Raw genomic sequence first — 18,730 nt, forward strand, 5'->3', positions numbered from 1 at the left:
TTAAATGATGCCCTGAAGACCCATGTATTAAAAGGATGGTAGCAACTTTCATCATTACTTTCAGTGTTCAAGATTTTTCAAGTAGTTTGCTAGTTGCAATTAATCCTGCCTTTACTAATCTCAGCTCAGAGTTTTGCTAGCAAACTTCACTGAATTCAGCTGCCTCTAGCCAATTTATACTGTTCCTTTTCTAATGTTCACTGGTTCACCTGAGTTAGTGTCTCTCCCTGCTACATGACAACCATTGTCCTGACAGATGACTTATTACTCTGAGCACAGGAAAGTAAAAATTGCTAATGCATTAGCTCATCTTCAGTAGAATAGTTTTGAGATGAGTTTCCATCTCTATTTTTTTTCCCCAGGGAAGAACATTTCTGCCTCCTGCTAACAATTCTACATGGAATATTGCCATTTACAGGTTTTAACCTTATCAGAATGATCCAACCCCTTGTAAGATTACATTTTTGTACTTGTGATGAATGGCTCTTCAGAGTATTCTTGAATAGTAACCTGCCTTAAAGTACTTGTGATTTAAAATGTAGGATACTTGCACAGCGTGATCTTATTATTAATCTGTGTTTCATAAAATGTTACAGATATTTCAGGCTGTCTCTGTATGTCTCCTATTTGTTTTTCCTCCCTTTTGTTTATATTCCTTTCTTGTTATGTATAAGCAGATTTTGGTTGCTATTAGCTAGATAATAAAAAGATGAATTAACTATAATTCAGTAAAGCTCACTAAATTCTTAAAAAACCTGTTCCACTATAACATTTACACTCTAGGACTATGCTGCTTATTGGAAACATGAAATGTTATTCATGTATTCATATTACCTTGACTTTATATTTCTGGCCTTTTATAATATTGACAGGGACAATTGCTACTTCTTCCTTTAAAGCTGCACTGAGATGTCCACTTTACATACTCAACAAGTTAAAAGTGCCAGACTCATTTGTCAGTGCCCTGCATCTGGATAACATCTTCACCGGAAGAATGTTGTGCAGAATTAAGTAGTGTGGGAGGTGAGACAATATCTCTGTAGAATTTGAAAGGGGAACCAAAGATTTTTATGAGGGCAAAAAAGGGCAAGAGCAATATTGCAATTGTGTAATGTAATGCTACAGAAAACAGAGCAGAACAACAGCAACTTTTTCACACCCCGAAAAAGAAACATATACCTGAAATGGTATTTATCAGTTTTTAATTTCTGATAAAACGTTATCTGCTATAATAATAATTCACAATACTCTGGCTACATTGAAGCAGTAGCAACTGTTTTTGAATGTAATGTTCTAATTATATTTTGCTTATCTATCATTTATATTCAAAAAACCTCTTGATAGAATAAAAATTGATACAATTATTATTATTATTATTTTTAAATAGGAATGACTGTTCTTTCAAAATTTTAGAAAGAATTATACACTAAAGATTAAAATTAATTAAAAAAATATTACAAATATGACTAACACTGCATAACAAATGACTAGAGTCCTTCTTGTCAAAGGGATATAATGTGAAGATGTTCACTGAATTAGATTTAAGGAAGAGTATAGTAAAGAAGATCAGTCTGAATATTTGCCAGCAAGTACTGGCAGACAGACAAGAAATCTGCAGGTTTATTCTCGTCATTTAAAGCAGGAAATAATAAGATTTGTTCTTCACAGATATTGTAGTTCGTTTGTGAAACATAATCTAGCAGCCCAGACTTGCTTTAAGGCTCTCACTGTAAGTGCACTGATTTACATGAATATGTAAATTCTGAATCTGTTAGTTCTTTGTAAAGTAAAATACTACTCACATTTTAGTGGTGCATTTTTACTTCTAGTATAGAACTTTTAAATTAAAATGGAAAAGCACTATAGTGCTTTTATATTTATAGCTAAATAACATTTTCTTAAAAATGAGGATGATTACACTAAGGCATCATGAAGGTCCACTTTCACCAATTGATAGGAGTAGGAGTAGTCTTTTCTCCTTTGTATCTTGAGCACTAACGTTATGTTCTCTCTCAAATATATATATATATATATATTTCTCTTGCTCTTGATTTCATCACGTAAGATCTTTAAAGGGGAAGAGCTTTTGGTCACAGAAGTCTATAGAATTTCAGTAAATTGTAGCCTTTTTCTCAGCTGAAATGTGTAGCCATTCCCATGAACGGACCTGACCACTTGCTAGATCAGTTTGTATGTTTTATTCATTAGGTGTTTAATACAAAATGCATGGACCATTTCAAGCACTTGGGCCAGAACATCTTTCCTGGAAAAGCAATCTAACTGCTACTTTATCACTCTCCTTCTGCTTACTCTTTCTGAGCCTGAAGATTTTGTTGTACAGCTTCATTCAATAGGAAATGGAGAAAGCATCCATTCTTCCCTATCAGTCTAGTAGCTCGTAGCTTGTGATTTGTCGTCTTTAGGGAAAGAGGGATATCTGGGTTTCAATGCATCTAGAAAAAGAATTTCTATGGTAACAGATTTAGTCACTAGAGCATTTTTCACGTATTAGGCAGCATTATATTTCCCTAGCCAGATTCTCAAAGAAAATAGCAGAAATATCTGATCTTGTGAATGCTCAGCATAACTGCAGCTATTAAATCCTTGGATTAGTTAGAAAAATATCATCTTTTTGTTCATGTTCAAATTTAGGTCTGATCAAGGAAATGAATTTTTCAATTGAATGATGTGGGCATGACCAGAAGCCCATCTCTTGTGAGCATGAGCTTCTTGAAGATAACTGAGAATAGATTTTTGGGAAAGCTACTTTAAGTAAGTTTTTTGTTCCCAATTGTGTTTTCATTTCAATGGCTCCAAGTATCTCAACACTGCACAGTGCAAAGATGCACAAGCTACTCTCCTGATATTAAGAATGTTCTGTAACCTAGGATCTCAGATATCCTACAAAGTCCACAAATCTCAGTACCCTTCAAAGGAGCTACATAATACTAATATGTTGTTGTTTCAGTAACCAAATTGCTCTTGAGGTCTCTCTGCTTGGTTTTGTTTTTTTTTTTGTTTTTGTTTTTTTTTTCCCCGCCAACCCTTCCATGTGTAAGATTCACTTCTTTGCTGGCCTCAACACACATAGTATAGCTTTGGTGGAGGCTTTGCTAGTAATATCTCTTTCTACAAGTTTGATCTTGAAAAGTTTAATATTCTCAGTGTTCACTGAAGACAGTTAAAATTGCAGGTGTGGTTGGCAGGACTGTCTCTTATACAAGTAGTATAGTTTACATAATCAGCTAGTGGAATTCATAGTGCTTTGTATTCTTGAATACACGAGTGATCTCTCTGATCTATGTCAAGAAATTTTGCCTCAGTTACAAAAAAATTGCCTTCAAAATAGAATGAAAGTAAGCAGATGATGCTACTACAATGTACATTTGTGGCTGGATATAACTAGAATTTTGAAATTTTATTTTATTTTATTTTATTTTATTTTATTTTATTTTATTTTATTTTATTTTATTATTTTCCTGGACACAGTTGAAAATAAAATATATTGAATATTTTACAAATTTAAAAAAAAAAAAAAAAGGCTTTATCTGGGACCAAAAGACTATTTCCGGTTCTGATTTTAGTCCACTCTAGTTTGATATCAAGCAAGCAATGCTCTGGAACTACAGCCTGTTGAATTTACTTGGCGAGAGAAGCACTGTCTGCACTGCTTTGCAGTCTTGCACTAGGTGTATCACTGCCAAGAATGGTCAGTATTAAGTTTAGACATATAAAACTTATTTTTTTTTTCTGTTTATTAAATCAGTACAGACACACTCACGTGTAAGGTGTTTTGATCTCTCCAGCTTAAAAATATTGCAGAAGGCTTAGACATTAAAACTATTGTCCTCAAATTTTTAATTATTTTTGGACATAGCTTAGGAAATCAGTTGTGAGGCTGAATGACTCCTTTAATAAAAATTTCATCATCTAGGGAAACCACTTGAAGAAACTGGTTCCTTTTGACCTCTCCTGAACTGAACTTGGTTAACTACAACAAAACGTACTTACCTAATTACTAAACTGCTTCATCACCGCATATATAATAATTTAAGATGAAAATGAGTTGTGGAATTATGTCTGTTGGATTTAATTCATCAACTTAATGAATGCTAAATTTCTTATTAAAATGATAAAATTTATACTAATATACAGATTGAATGATAAATTTCTTTCAAGAAAGGATAGCTGTGAGGATAAACTAAAAGGAATTTGGTGACTTATCAAGAGTGACCTTTGATTTTTTCAAAATAAAACAATTGATCACAATATAGACAAAGGAACCTAGTTCCTTTTCTTCATTCCCAGCTCTGCTGTTTCTGAGGCAGTCCTAGGACACTATCTATGAATGACTTCTCTAGAGGTTTCCCAAAGCAAAATGATTGTCAGCTTCTCTGAATTGCTGCAAACCAGAGTGTGCACTGCACCATCTGCTCAAGAGTACAGAAGGACCCAGTGCTTGCCCCTTTCTTTCTTCCTGGGGCGTGATTCCAAATTCCTGCAACATTACACAGGATGAATTTCACTTTCTCTATGAAAGTGACTTTAGCCTGGATTATGCACAGCTAAACCCCAGCTTGCTTTAACACTTCAACATATTTCCTGACAAAATAATAATCACTTGGAAAATTATGAATACACATTTTACAGACTTTGTATTCTTCTCACTGAATTAAGTGGCAATATTTTCCATGAACTAAGTAGAGATGGTGCCAGGGTTTAAACAATCAATGGAATCCCCACCCCCATAAAACAAAAGCAGAACAATGTTGTGCATACAATATGCCTATAGTTCGACATGTCTGAGTGAAAGACAATTATATAATTTCCAGTATTTTTTTAATTTGCATCCTTTCATTCCTTTCTTCACATTTACAGTTAATGTTCTAAGCAGTGTTTTCTCTTTTTCATAAAATGTTTTGCAGAACGCTTATTTGCTCCCGTCCTCAGCTCTTGATATATTGAGCACAAAGATCACGATGTAAAGATTCACATGCAAGTCTCCTAGAGAGCTGGCTCATATTGAAAATTGTTCCCAGGTGTTTTGTGTCTCTTTCTTACTCAAATATTATATGATTAGCATTTTAATGTCTCACAAATTCTTGCTAGTTCCCCAGGAGGATATGAAAATGAAGCCGTGATGCTAAGCTCTTTGGTATTAATCACGCACACTCTGATTGCATTTCAGAGCTCTGGGACTTAAACAGGACGTCAGTCTTTCATAGCCCATTTGGATATCTCGGTCTTCATATAATGCTCCTGGATGAGTATCAAGAGCGGCTGTTTGTGGGAGGAAGAGACCTCTTGTACTCCCTCAGTTTGGATCGAATCAGCAACAACTATCGAGAGGTGGAGTAAAAAATGTATATGTTTGTCATTTGTGTTACAATGCATAGCACAGAATATCAATGTTTGCATGACTGGAAGTGAGATAATGCTGTTCTTGTAGACACTGACATTTTATGCATGAGCTTTAATGTCATGTTTATATGTAATAAAAATACATGAATTATAATTTCATTTTAAGGAATCTCTCATAAGGGTCACTCTGGGTGAAGAGAGCTGGGGGACACTGAAAGTTATTTCTCAATATTTTTCAGCATGTTTACTAAAATTTAGAACATCACATGGCACTTCATATACATCTGATGTCTACATCTCTAATATGTAACTAAGAAATGATCTTTCCCTTTTATTAGTGTAGTTCTTCTACATCAAAAAAGAAAAAGAAAACAAAAAAACAAACACATACATCCTCCCTCTCCTTTCCCCATCCCCCAGAAAAGTACATAAACTATAACAAAAATCTTTTGATTTTCTAACTCTCTTTAGAAAAGGGATCACTGGCAAAAATCCAGTGCTGGTAAGTACTGACTGAAAATTTCATTTGAAGTCTACTCATAGGTCTGTGGGAGAAGGGTGGTTCATGTCATAATCATACATTGAGCCTGGTACTTTATAGATACCACAGCTGATTGAGCAAACTGGCAACTGAAGTCAAAACACTTGAGTATTTGTTGACATGGGCCCTGGCTTTCTCCTGCTCTTGGTAGCTAGGACTGGAGGAATGTGGTGGTGAAGTGAGGCTGTGGGATCACCACTCCTGCTACAGTCATCCTGACTAAGAATAAAAGATGTTTTGAAATACTTCAGTTTTCCTGGTTTTTAAAATTTCTTCCATGTGTTTTGATGTATTTTCATTCATTCTCAAATGATTAAATGAATGAAATGCAAGTAAATACTCTAGAGAAAAATGACTTTTGTTGATCTTAATACTCCAATGATTACTAGGCTTATGTATCAAATTCTTATATTTTTTCCTCTACTTGTAAGTGAATAACATATCATGCCAACACCCTGGTCAGCTTTGCCCTAAGGGGCCTTTCTTCTCTCCATATGCTCCACAACTGTGAAAGGACATGTTTTATCCCTTTTATAAACAGTTTCAGCAAGGTAAACTTGCAAGGTAAGATAGAGAAATTGGAACACTCAGAGACCATTTGAGAATTTATCTACATAAGACATATTAAAACAACACTTATACTCCTCAGAGAGCACTACTACATACTGGGCTGTGTTCCTGCACAGTCAGGTATAAGTAAATTCCTTTTCCATTTGATAAAAATTATTAACAACCTGTGATGTGATTTTAGATGTCAAGGATATGACGACATTGAAGAAAGCAGTTGTTTTTACAAAATGAGCTTTTTTTTCCCTTCTTTTCCATTTGGCAGTAAATCTGTACGAAGAAAAATGATAAGATACAACATTTTACACTTCTGTCCAACCACCATTGTCTCATCTGGATACACTCTTGAAATTCGTTGCACTCTTTCTTGTTGTTTTTAGATAGAAGATCAGCTCTTTACTCTGAAACTATATTCTCTGTCTTGAGACCTGTGTGCAGGATATGACAAATTAATGTAAGCTCTGCATGCCTGCTTTTATGATGTGCAAAAGATGAGACACTGGAATAAATGGAGATTGACCTTACACATTTGGAAACATGACCTCACCGGGTCTCAGCTCCCATGTCATATTCCTTCTTCTTTTTCCCAACGTTTACTCAGCACAGATCTCACTGAGTGATAGCTAAGGAAAATTTAAGTGTCCCACTGTGCTATCAGGAAAAGTCTAGAATGAAATATTTATGTTATATTAGAGCTTAATTAATGAGATATGCTAGGGAAAGTTCTTGGGAAAAAAAAAAAATAAAAAAAAAAATCAGTTGATTCATTATTATCAAAGTTTTATATTAAGCTTTCCTTAACTATGTGTTGGTTAGCCTTTGACTTTTTTTTTTTTTTTTTTTTTCATTATTATCAAAGTTTTATATTAAGCTTTCCTTAACTATGTGTTGGTTAGCCTTTGACTTTTTTTTTTTTTTTTTTTCCAACTGAAGATTTTAGTTTACTTAATCTAAGACAATATTTATAACCTAGCAAAAATATAACAAGGAGGCAAGTTTCTGGGTTTCATTCTCTTTCTGGGATGTAAGACGTATCTGTTTCAGATATTTGGCATCTTTGGGTAGAACTCATTGATCATTTTTTTTTCCTGCATTCTAGAAATTAGTTGATCTCTTTTAATCTATTGGCATCATATTTTCTTCAATTTGTAATATGAACAAGCTCTCTAAAAACCAAACTAAACACCATCATAGTCAGAAACGTATCGCTTCTGCCACAGAATTACCCTGTAGTTCCTCAGATAGTTCTAGCAAGATTATTAGGAGTTCTCCAAAAGAAAACAACAAAATGCTGGGTGGACATAAAATGCCTTTTCTTTGAGAATTGTTGTCTGCCAAAATAATCCAGCCTTTCCAACAAACTCATACTGCAATGCATATGAGATATGTATCCTATAAATCTGCATTTAATAAACAAATTTAAGTTTCTTAAGGTTCAGCACAGTTCATTGGTCAAACATGAAGCAGCACTCTGAAAGATAGATCAGAGGTTTCTTTTGGTATACTATTGTGTTTATACCTACCAAAATTATATTAGGTACATATTGTTTGGAGCAGCATTAATACCCATAAAAGAAAATATGAGTGCAAATGGAAAACATTTCTCAGAGAAGAAAACTATTCCTGTTGCACTGTCTGGGAAATTTGGAGTTTTGAGTAGAGATTTCAACCATGGCATAGTCCTCCTACGTATCTCAGTTCTCCACCTGTTGTATTTCTTTTGCCTACTTTGTATTTGTTTATATTTGTATTTGCTTTTATTCATTGTTTCTGTCTTTGCTTATGGTACACAGAAATTATCTTGCTTATGGTGTTTAGTGTATCTTGCTGTTTGCTTTTGAAACAAAGCTACTGTCTTTGGCTTCTAACACTAACACCCTAAGAAAATCAGTTGCAAGACTGGTTAAGACTATGTACTGTGGATATTAATATTTACAGAGAATTAAAGCCAGACAAGCACTTGAAATAATGTGTAAAGGCAAATCTTCACATTTTCCCCCATGTGACCTGTACTTTCTGTCCATATATATATATGTTTATATTTCACACCACTTTTAGAATAAGACTTTATACATATTTGGGATTTGATCCAAAGTAGTTAAGTCTTATAATGATGTAATAAGCTGATAGAGAACTTATTTGATATCTGGTGCCAATTTTAAAAAGTTAATTTTATTGATGACCAGAGCAGATCTTTTTTGACAGCAAATGAATCGATGCTGGTAGCTCACTACCAGTGATCTAACAGCACACAGAGAAGGTTAACTGTTGATTCTACTTTTTCTCTTGTAGAGGAGAAATTAAACTGTATTCCCCATTTGTCCAAAAACTCTTTACAGACTCTTCTTCAAATTGCTCACAAAGAGTTTGCTATTAAAAGACGCCTTCCTGCATAAGCTTGTGCAGACAGCTTTCACTGTGCAGTTCAGTATGAGATGACTTCAGGTTAGGATTTATATAGACATTGAAAAATGCAATAAAATCTCGACAATATATAATGCCTTTCTTATCTCTGGTAGAGCTAACTGTATTTCCACTTCAGAGCTGGCTAAACACAAGGCTGCAAGAGTAGGCCTTGCTTGCATCTCCTTTGAATATCACATAGGAAAATACACAAATGGAAATAAAAAGTAGGTGATTTAGCAATGAGCTTGATTATTCCCTGGAATTAATTCCCAAGAGTTAAGATGGTATGTGTGTTGATACAAATAACATCTACCACACAGAACCAGTTATTTTTTTCAGAGTTTGTGTCTCAGGCAAAAACAATCTATTAAGCTCAGTTTACTAAGTCAAGACAATATGTTGAATTGCTTGATTGCTCTGCAGTATTCTAGAGTTCAGACTAACTCATACAGTAGCTCATTTTGGCTAACAGAGCTATAAGGTTCATATAATTTCCTGAAATTGGGTCTCATTAGGCATGCTATCTGTTTTTTTGGGGGCTGGTGACTGAAGATGAAAGCTGTTTGGAGACACTAATTAAGATTTCAAATCCAATTAAATTTTGGTTCCTCTCTGAATTTACTCAGTAGCTATCATTTGTGCTGCCCAATAATTTCTTTTCTTTTCTTTTCTTTTCTTTTCTTTTCTTTTCTTTTCTTTTCTTTTCTTTTCTTTTCTTTTCTTTTCTTTTCTTTTCTTTTCTTTTTTTCTTTTCTTTTTCTTTTCTTTTCTTTCTTTTTCTTTTCTTTTTTCTTTTCTTTTCTTTTTTTTCCTTTTTCTTTTTTTCTTTTCCCCTTTTTTCATTTTTTTCTTTTTTTCTTTTTTCTTTCTTTTCTTTTCTTTTCTTTTCTTTTCTTTTCTTTTCTTTCTTTTCTTTTCTTTTTCTTTTCTTTTCTTTCTTTCTTTCTTTTCTTTTCTTTTTCTTTTTTTCTTTTCTTTTCTTTTCTTTTCTTTTTCTTCCCTTTCCCTTCCCTTCCCTTCCCTTCCCTTCCCTTCCCTTCCCTTCCCTTCCCTTCCCTTCCCTTCCTTCCCTTCCGCTTCCCTTTTCCCTTCCCTTCCCTTCCCTTCCCTTCCCTTCCCTTCCCTTGCCTTCCCTTCCCTTCCCTTCCCTTCCCTTCCCTTCCCTTCCCTTCCCTTCCCTTCCCTTCTCTTCTCTTCTCTTCTCTTCTCTTCTCTTCTCTTCTCTTCTCTTCTCTTCTCTTCTTCTTCTCTTGCTTCTTCTCTTCTCTTCTCTTCTCTTCTCTTCTCTTCTCTTCTCTTCTCTCTCTTCTCTTCTCTTCTCTTCTCTTCTCTTCTCTTCTCTTCTCTTCTCTTCTCTTCCTTTCTCTTCTCTTCCTTTCTCTTCCTTTCTCTTCTCCTTTTTTTTTTCTTGCTGTCTAACTCTGCTAAATGGAACAATAGAAACAGATAATACTATTAAATAAAAATAAGAAGCTAAATTGTTATTATCTTTATATTTTACTATTAATCCAGCAAACACTGACTCTTCAATAAAGTGCTAGAACTATACCATCCAGTTCTCAAGGATAACAGTTTTGTAGTACAAGATGAAAAACTGTCATTAAACATGCAGTTTAACTTCACAGTAGTCAGCAGTGGTGACAAGTTTTGAATAGTTATGTCCAAACAAAAGATGAAGTTTGCAGCCCTGTGAAATCTCTGTTAGTAAGATGTTATTCCAGTCTAAATGCACATGAAAACTTCACAACACTTGTTACCACCAGTTTGCCAAAAGATTTTAACCCTGGCAAAGGACCAATTCAAAGTTAAGGTTGGTAGTTTTCATAACACTAAAGCATAAGCATCAGGAAAACTTACGTGTGGCAAGTTAAAGGCCACCATTACAGCTGGTTAATATCTAGATATCCATGCAGCACAAACATATCTTATTTATCCCAGTATCACAGTCAAGGAAAAATAAAATAATTACACAAATATAATTTAATATAATTTTACTATCGAGCAAATTACCGTCAGTTTATTTTCAAATGATCATAGCAGACAGACCAAAGTGCTTTTTTGTTTTCAGGATTAAAGGAAATAAAATAGCTTTTATTTTATTTTATTTTATTTTATTTTATTTTATTTTATTTTATTTTATTTTATTTTATTTTATTTTATTTTATTTTTGTTTGTTTAATTTGCTATGACAGAAAAGTCAGTTTCTTTTATCCTTTAGTCTATAAGAATTTTGAAGAGATCAAAATCTTAATACCAGTTTGTATTGAGAGTCATAAGCGTTGTAAAGAGCTATTTTGTGCTGTAAACAGTGGTGTGGTTTAGATGTAGATAAATGGTTTTAGGCATCCAAGATAGATTTCTACACCTCTGCTCAGATGCTGGAAAAGGTACAGAGATGATCCTTTATGTTTATCCTTTTATTAGGCACCTTTAGCTACAACAAGCTAACACAGTGTCTGAACCAACAACAGAAATAGGATTTCACATGCAGAAGATATGCAGATCCACAGTAGAAGGGGTAGATACAGGGATACAGGATATCTCCTGATGCACATGAGCCTTTTGATGAGACCAGTTCACTCAGGAGGCAAAGGCCTTCACCTCTGCAAGCGGCATCCCCCACTTCTCTTCAGAGTATGCTATGTAACAGAGCCTTGTTACTTACTCTGCAGCTGCTTGTCAATCTTTCAGACAATGGGTGAAAACTGAGTTATATCCTAGAGTTTTGTCTCTCCCTTAATTGTATTTTTGCATCGAATTCAGCATCCATTAAGTGAAGAATATACATATAAAGTATTTTGAATACCATTGGGACTATGTATCCAAATACAAATATAATCACCTACAAACAATACATTTGATATTAGGTTACAAAGTCAAGAGTTTCATTCATTATGTGATTTCTCAGTTTCTTCATTCTTAACATTCTCTTGCATGACTGATGGGAAAACAAACAAAAAACCAAACAAACAAAATCAAACCCCATCAACATAAAAGCAGCGGATGCCCTATTCTTGAGAGGAATCAAGGGCATACTGGATAGGGATTTGGGCAATCTGATTAATGGAAGGTGCTCCTGTCCATGGCAGGAGGATTGAAACTTGATACTCTTTAAGGTCCTTATCATGCCAAAACATTCTATGATACTGTCATTTTAAGCACTTTCTAGTAGATCTCCACAGTCTATAATTTATCTCAAATACTTAGATTTTTGGGTATTAGAATTACTTGAAGAAAGCTCAATTAATACAACTGCACAAAAATTTTAAGAGAAAGATTTAATTTAGAGCATCAATAATTACACTGCTGACAAAAAATTGATTGATGAGACAGTTTTCCACTCTTACTTGATTTCAGCCAAGTCAGATATCTTTGAAGTGAAAATGTTTTTGTTTTCACTTTTAAACATCCTAAGAAATGAAGTAATCATTCCAGTCTGCTCTGTCATTGTTTATCACTGTTTTGGCCCAAACAATTAATGCACTTGTAATGAAAAATAAATTTTATAAAATAGGTATCTGAAAAAAAATTCTACATGCATAATTTGGCTTCACATTCAGCAACAGACTGCGAAGAGCTGCTCTTACTCCCACAAGGCTAATCAAAGACCTTCTATAATCCAGTCTCTTTCCTAATTGCTACTTAAAGCAGGAAATCAGTAGTTCAAAATAAATGCTTTATGGGAAATTGTTGGAAGTCACTGAAAGTTTATCAACAATATTTCTACTGAACTTATATAAATTGTCTAATATATTTCATTTTATTCTGTTTACTAGTATTAGTTTATCTGAGTTAACCCAAGCAAAACTTCCATGATACAAAATATCTATTACATTATTGTACATGTATATAGGTATTTAGAGGGTAATTATTTGGCTTGAAATCTGTTCAAAATGTAACAAACTTGATTAAATGCCGTATCATACAATAAAATGAAAAAACTAGCAAACAAGCATGAAAAACAGTAGAAAAAAATTAACATGAGACTACAAATTGAATTTTTTGTTTGTCTTATTTTTTTTAGATCCATTGGCCTAGTACACCACTTCAAGCAGAAGAATGCATAATTAAAGGAAGAGACGCTGTAAGTATTATCTATTACAAGTCACATATACTTTAATTATAGCTTTTCCTGATCGAAAACAAGGATTCAGAAATGTCTAACCTTTAAACAGATCAAAGCAGAGACATAATTCTGTGTTGATGTGTAAAATTGTGTAACCAGCATGAGTATACGAAATTATTAGTTTAATTGCTTCTCAAAGCAGCTCATAAACAGGCAATGAAAATTTTGATCATTTGAACTTTCTCCTGAAGTTGTTTTGTTTGTGTGTTTGTTTGTTTTTGTTTTTACCAAAGATGGAACCTTAATAATTCCCTTCTCCCAATTATTTCTTTTCACACGCAAGATTACCTTCTGTGTTTAAACTTTTTCACATTCCAAATCATTTTTAAAATTCAGAATCTCTAGAATGCATTTAAAAATAGAAAAAAAAACCCAAAAACATCTTATCAGTAATTACAAAGTATACCTTTCCCCCACAGGTTTTCTGGCATACCAATATAAATACAGCATTTTAATGAACCCAGAAGCAATTCTGTTCTTGTGATCCAATGCTTAAACTCTAATCATTTCCTAGAAAAAGACATGAAAGCTCACCAACACACAGAGTCTGGTATAATTTACACCACAGGATGAAAGTTCTTCTGGATGAAAGCTCTCTATAATTTTGCAGTGCACCAAGCTCATTATCTGCAACTCATAAAAACAGAGCACATAAGACACCTAATAAATCTCACAGCTGTAAGAGCTCACACTGATTTGATAATGATGATAGTTTTACAGCAACAGTGATAGGAACATAGAAGGACACAATGTTTTCCACAAAAGCACAGCAAACAAGCTGCCTTACTGATAACCACCACATATTCAGAGTGAAGTCTAGGAAGCAATAATTTTTTTTTCTCAAAATGTCCACATCAAGAGAATGGGTGAATCACATGGAACACCGAGTAATAATAGTAAAAACAACAGCACAGTACATTACTCCTCACACTAACCTGGCTTAGAACTGATCATTTTCTACTTACATTAGTAGTTCATTGCATTTCTCTGGATGTTTTTGGAGCCATGAGATTTTCATGTGCCCTTTATTAAATACATTGTTTTTCTATATTATCTGAACTTCATGGTCACATTAAATGTATACAAAACATAAAGTGTTTCAGTTTTAGTTTTATTTAATATGACTCCTAGCCATAGGTTGTTATTACTGTTAAAGTCCTGCCACCTTTCCTTCAGCATTACATATTAGATGCATTTTCTGATATTTTGAAAATATTATTTGGGTTAAATAAATACATAAATGGTTATCAGTGTCCTGATGTTATATAAAGTTTTCCCCCTCAGACTCACGAGATTCGCTAAAATTTGAAATCTTCTAAAATCCTGTCTGCTAGTGTGCCTTCAAATGTGCACTGGAATGAATGTAATCCTTTTAAAAAATTAATGTATTTCCCATATTCTCCCTCTAATATGAAATTCGGGTGCTCCAATTTTTGAAAAGAAAAGCATACAATAATAATAAAAAAAAAAACAAACAAGCAAAAAAAACACAGCAAAACACAACAATCCAGAACTGGAATCTCTGAGAAATAGACATTAAAATTGTGAAAGCTGTAAATATTTTAATACCAAACAATACCAATTAGCATTCTGATCCGGATGTGACTTCTAATTATGTGTGGGACAACGTGAATGGGTATGGCTAATTAATTCCACAGAATCCTTAGTAATTTTCATTAGCATGCTCAGTACTCAGTGTACTGCAGTTGCTCAACCTGAAAAGCTGAATTGCAAACAAAACCTTTTCTATTTTTTCTATTTTCTGCCTTTTCATCTCTCTCTCTCTCTCTTTTTTTTTTTTTTTTTAAATAATAATCATAAATGAATATTGGCTTAACGGTGTTATAGCTTAAAATCAACAGTTTGACATTTGTAAGTTTAGAACTATTTCTCACAATATAAAATCTCTGAAAAAAAAAATAATTATCAATTATCTTTCAAAGACTTCTTTTTTATTTCCATGCTATTTTCTTCATTATTTTCTGTTGCAAAAGGTCTGGTGCTAACTGTGCAAATAATATTATGCAAGACTGATATGTAATAAGCATTTCAATGTTGAGGAACTTTACATATCTGCTAGCCATACTGATAAACAACAGGACACTATGATAAGCTTTTACAATCTCTATAAGGTTATCAGTACAGATTGTAGCAGTAAGTATTGTAGTCATAAATACAGTTTCAGAAAAATTTTATTCAATGTGCCAGGAAACACACCTGTTGGCCTGTAGTGTGAGAGCTTCAGATCCTTTCAATTAGTTTATCAGCACTGGAAATCATTCAGAAATAGAAATCAAATTATGTTGTTATGAAGAACTTTCACACCAAGAAGCTTCAAATTAATAAAATTCCACAGATCTAATAATGCAACTGTGAAGTCTCCTGAAGATAACTACGATATTTGTTTAAATAAGTAGGAAGATTACTTATTTTAATGTTCTCCTGTGTGATGCATCTCTTCCTCCTTACACGTATTGGATATTATTAGAGGGGCCAGCAGCAGTGACTACTTGCCTGATGGTACCCAGAATAGCACCTATTCCAATTTGTATATAATTTTGATAAAGCCTAGCCTTTTGGAATTACTTTTTACTATATTTGGTGTCTTTCTTATCCTGTTTTTTTTATCTGCAGAAAATGTCAGGCATTTCTATGAGGACACATATGAAAAAAAAAAAAAAAAAAAAAAAAAGTCTATAACCCACGCAGAGAGAAAAATAATCTTAAGATCTCTCTTCTTCTAAAGCTCTTTTGAGACAAAGATCAAGAGCTGCAGAGATATGTGGATAACAAAAGGAAACCATGGATAAAATAGCACAGCACAGAGGCAGAACAGAGGGCTATAAGTCAGGAAGGTCATACTTGGGTAGGGAGGGAAAATGAGGAAGAGCATCAGTGCCAAGTGAAGCATCTATTTAAAAATTACAAAGCATCCTTTGTGTTACCATTCCACTGCTGCTGGGTAGAAAACATATTTTTGAAGCACAAGTAAAATTGGTATTTCTGTCTTTCAGTATTAACTGATGTATAGATGATATCATCTCACTAGTATGAACTCATTTATTCTCTGTCAACTGACATTCAGGTTGTTGGTTTTTTTTTAAGCGGGTCTAAAAAATCCTGAGGTGGGAGATCGCACAGAAGACAACATTTTATTTTATTTTATTCTTTTAATTTTCCAGAAACTTATGAAATTAAACAAGTTTTATTTGTCCTTTGCAAATACATGTTTAATTATACAACAGGTTACATGCCTGTGTAGGTTATCTGCTTCCTTCGAAGATTCAGTGAATGACAGGTTGGAAGGGAACTCTGGAGGGCATCTGATCCACCCCACCCTGGTCAAGCTGGCACACCTAAAGGAGTAGCCAGTACACCAATGCCCAGTCTCCTATGAGAAGCAGATCCTACGAATGTGAGACTCTTAGCTATCTGTAGCTATCTGCAGAAGGCTTCATTTATTCATTCTGCTTTTTCAGGTGTCCCAGAGCGTGAATCAATGATAATGTCACGTATTCCTGTCTTCTCTTTATTCTTAACCCATAAACTCTCGGTTCATCTCCAGGCAGAACTCAGTGCACTCTAACTGCTCTCTCACATAATGGCCAACACCCCTTTATCTCACTTCCTGCCACAGATCCCTTTCCTATCCTCCCCCAAAAGCCTGCATCCTCCCATTGCAGTGCTCCCTCATGGCAGCCATCCAACAAAATCTCCATGATCACATCAACATCATAGTCTTGCAACTGCGTACACATCCATAACTTGACATTTGTATTGTTCATCCTGCATACATTAGCATACAGGAACTTCTGAGAGGCACTCCAGTATGCTGGGTTTCTAGAAAGTTGTTGGGGAATCTCACTGTAATGGTTCCTGTTAGGTACTTCCTTGCTTACATTCTAGTGCTGAATGTGATGCTTTTTTGTTGTTTTTGTGTTCCAGTTCCTGTCACGTCACTTTATGCCCATGTTCACTGACCTTGCCCATAACTCCTGTGCTGGGCTGCTGATTACTCTCCCCCATTATTTTGTTTTAAGCCCTTATGTTCAAGTCAACCATCCTATTCGCAAAAATAACTCTCAATTACCATGATATATCCTCTCATTTGAAGGCTAAGGAGAAGCATATTGCAAATGATAGCTTTTCCATATGAACAACAATATAAAAGATATTGATTAGCCATGCATTATACGCACACGAACACACACAAACAAATAAATAAATAAATGCAGTAGCCTTACAGAAAAAGAAAAAAATAAAATTAAAAAAAAAAAGTTTTACTTTCTTGAGATAAAGTTCATTTAACTTAGTAAATAATTCGGAGAAGTAAAATTTTATAAATAACAGAAAATAAATTCTCAGTATGAAGAGTATCATCTGACACCTAATATATATATATATATAATCATTTTTAACAGAAATGCTAAGATTTTCCTATGTTTGTATTTTATGTGAACTAGGATGAATGTGCTAATTACATCCGTGTCCTTCATCGATACAATAGAACACATCTTCTGGCTTGTGGAACAGGAGCGTTTGATCCAGTTTGTACCTTTATAAGAGTTGGACACCCATCAGAGGTAAGAAATTGGTTTTATTCTTGAACTATAATGTGTGTGTTAATAATAAAGATGTAGGCATTAAAAACTTGACAGAATAGTTGGACTAGATATTTTACAACCTCCACCCTTGAAATTTACCATAGAATCCACCAGAACAAAATATCCAGTTGAGGCTCTTGTTCTTCAGGCTTGGTAGTCTTCACATTGCAGAAAAATATATCATGCTGCTGGTTAATAATGAATGTTTACATTAAGTCATCCATTTCTTAATAGATATTTATTAAGCAAATGAAGCATTGCAGTTCTTCCTTTGAACTGTGATAATATCCCAAAGCCATGTTTATGACTGTATTCATACTGTATGGCAATCTGTCCCAATCCAATATTTAGCATGTTTTTGTGGGCACATGCCAGCTCATTAAAAGGAGTATTCTGCCTCTTCTGTAAGTCTTACATTCTTATTCAACTAGAAATCTATACTTCCTCATCAAAAACAGACTTGAGCTGTGTCTTGCTATAAGCTGGGCTTCCATCAACAAGCATTTCAAAACAAATGGAGACTTTTGTCCCAAAACATGGCAGAATGTGATTGTCTGATTCATGGATCATTACTCCTTGGGAATTACTGGACATCAGAATCCTTAAACTTCTCAGAAATGCAATAGGATGTCCTTTCCCATAAGCAGTTTTTCTAGAAAATATTAAATACGCAGGAATTGAAATCTTTCACAATGAAGTTTTACTAAGATACATTGAAAGACATTTAAACTCCTCTTACATGATTTCTATGGCTCTTAGAAATATCACAATAGTAATTAATTTAATAATGTTTAAATAGTTCTAGTAATTTTTAATTATTTCAATTAAATATTTAAAATAAACACACTTCAGTAAGTTGTTCAAATACAGCAAACAATGTTTGTTGAATTCAACTTCAAACTTGTGTTCTGTCATCAGAGCATAAACAAATATATTTCTCCAAATCAAATTAAATATAACTTTTATGATACACTACATACCCATTTGAAAGATTAAATATATAACAAATTTATGCAGTTATATTACTGGGAGATTGGTTGAAATCATACTGCTTTGGATTTCCAGGCTGTTCACTTTAGTAAAGCTGCTGCCAGATATTATCTTTCTAAAAATACGCAATTACAG

The 18,730-nt window shown here is 33.8% G+C and overlaps 1 protein-coding gene across 1 annotated transcript in view; it reads left to right on the top strand.

The window, feature by feature from the left end:
* Positions 1-18,730, top strand: part of SEMA3E (semaphorin 3E) — a 120,964-nt gene that overhangs the window by 50,670 nt on the left and 51,564 nt on the right. Inside the window, exons 2-4 of the mRNA XM_015880582.2 lie at positions 5,189-5,349; positions 12,900-12,959; positions 17,465-17,584. Of these exons, the coding sequence (XP_015736068.1) occupies positions 5,189-5,349; positions 12,900-12,959; positions 17,465-17,584 (341 nt within the window). The remainder of the gene's footprint in view (positions 1-5,188; positions 5,350-12,899; positions 12,960-17,464; positions 17,585-18,730) is intronic.

This window comes from Coturnix japonica, chromosome 1, assembly GCF_001577835.2.
Source record: "Coturnix japonica isolate 7356 chromosome 1, Coturnix japonica 2.1, whole genome shotgun sequence".
NCBI lineage: Eukaryota > Metazoa > Chordata > Aves > Galliformes > Phasianidae > Coturnix > Coturnix japonica.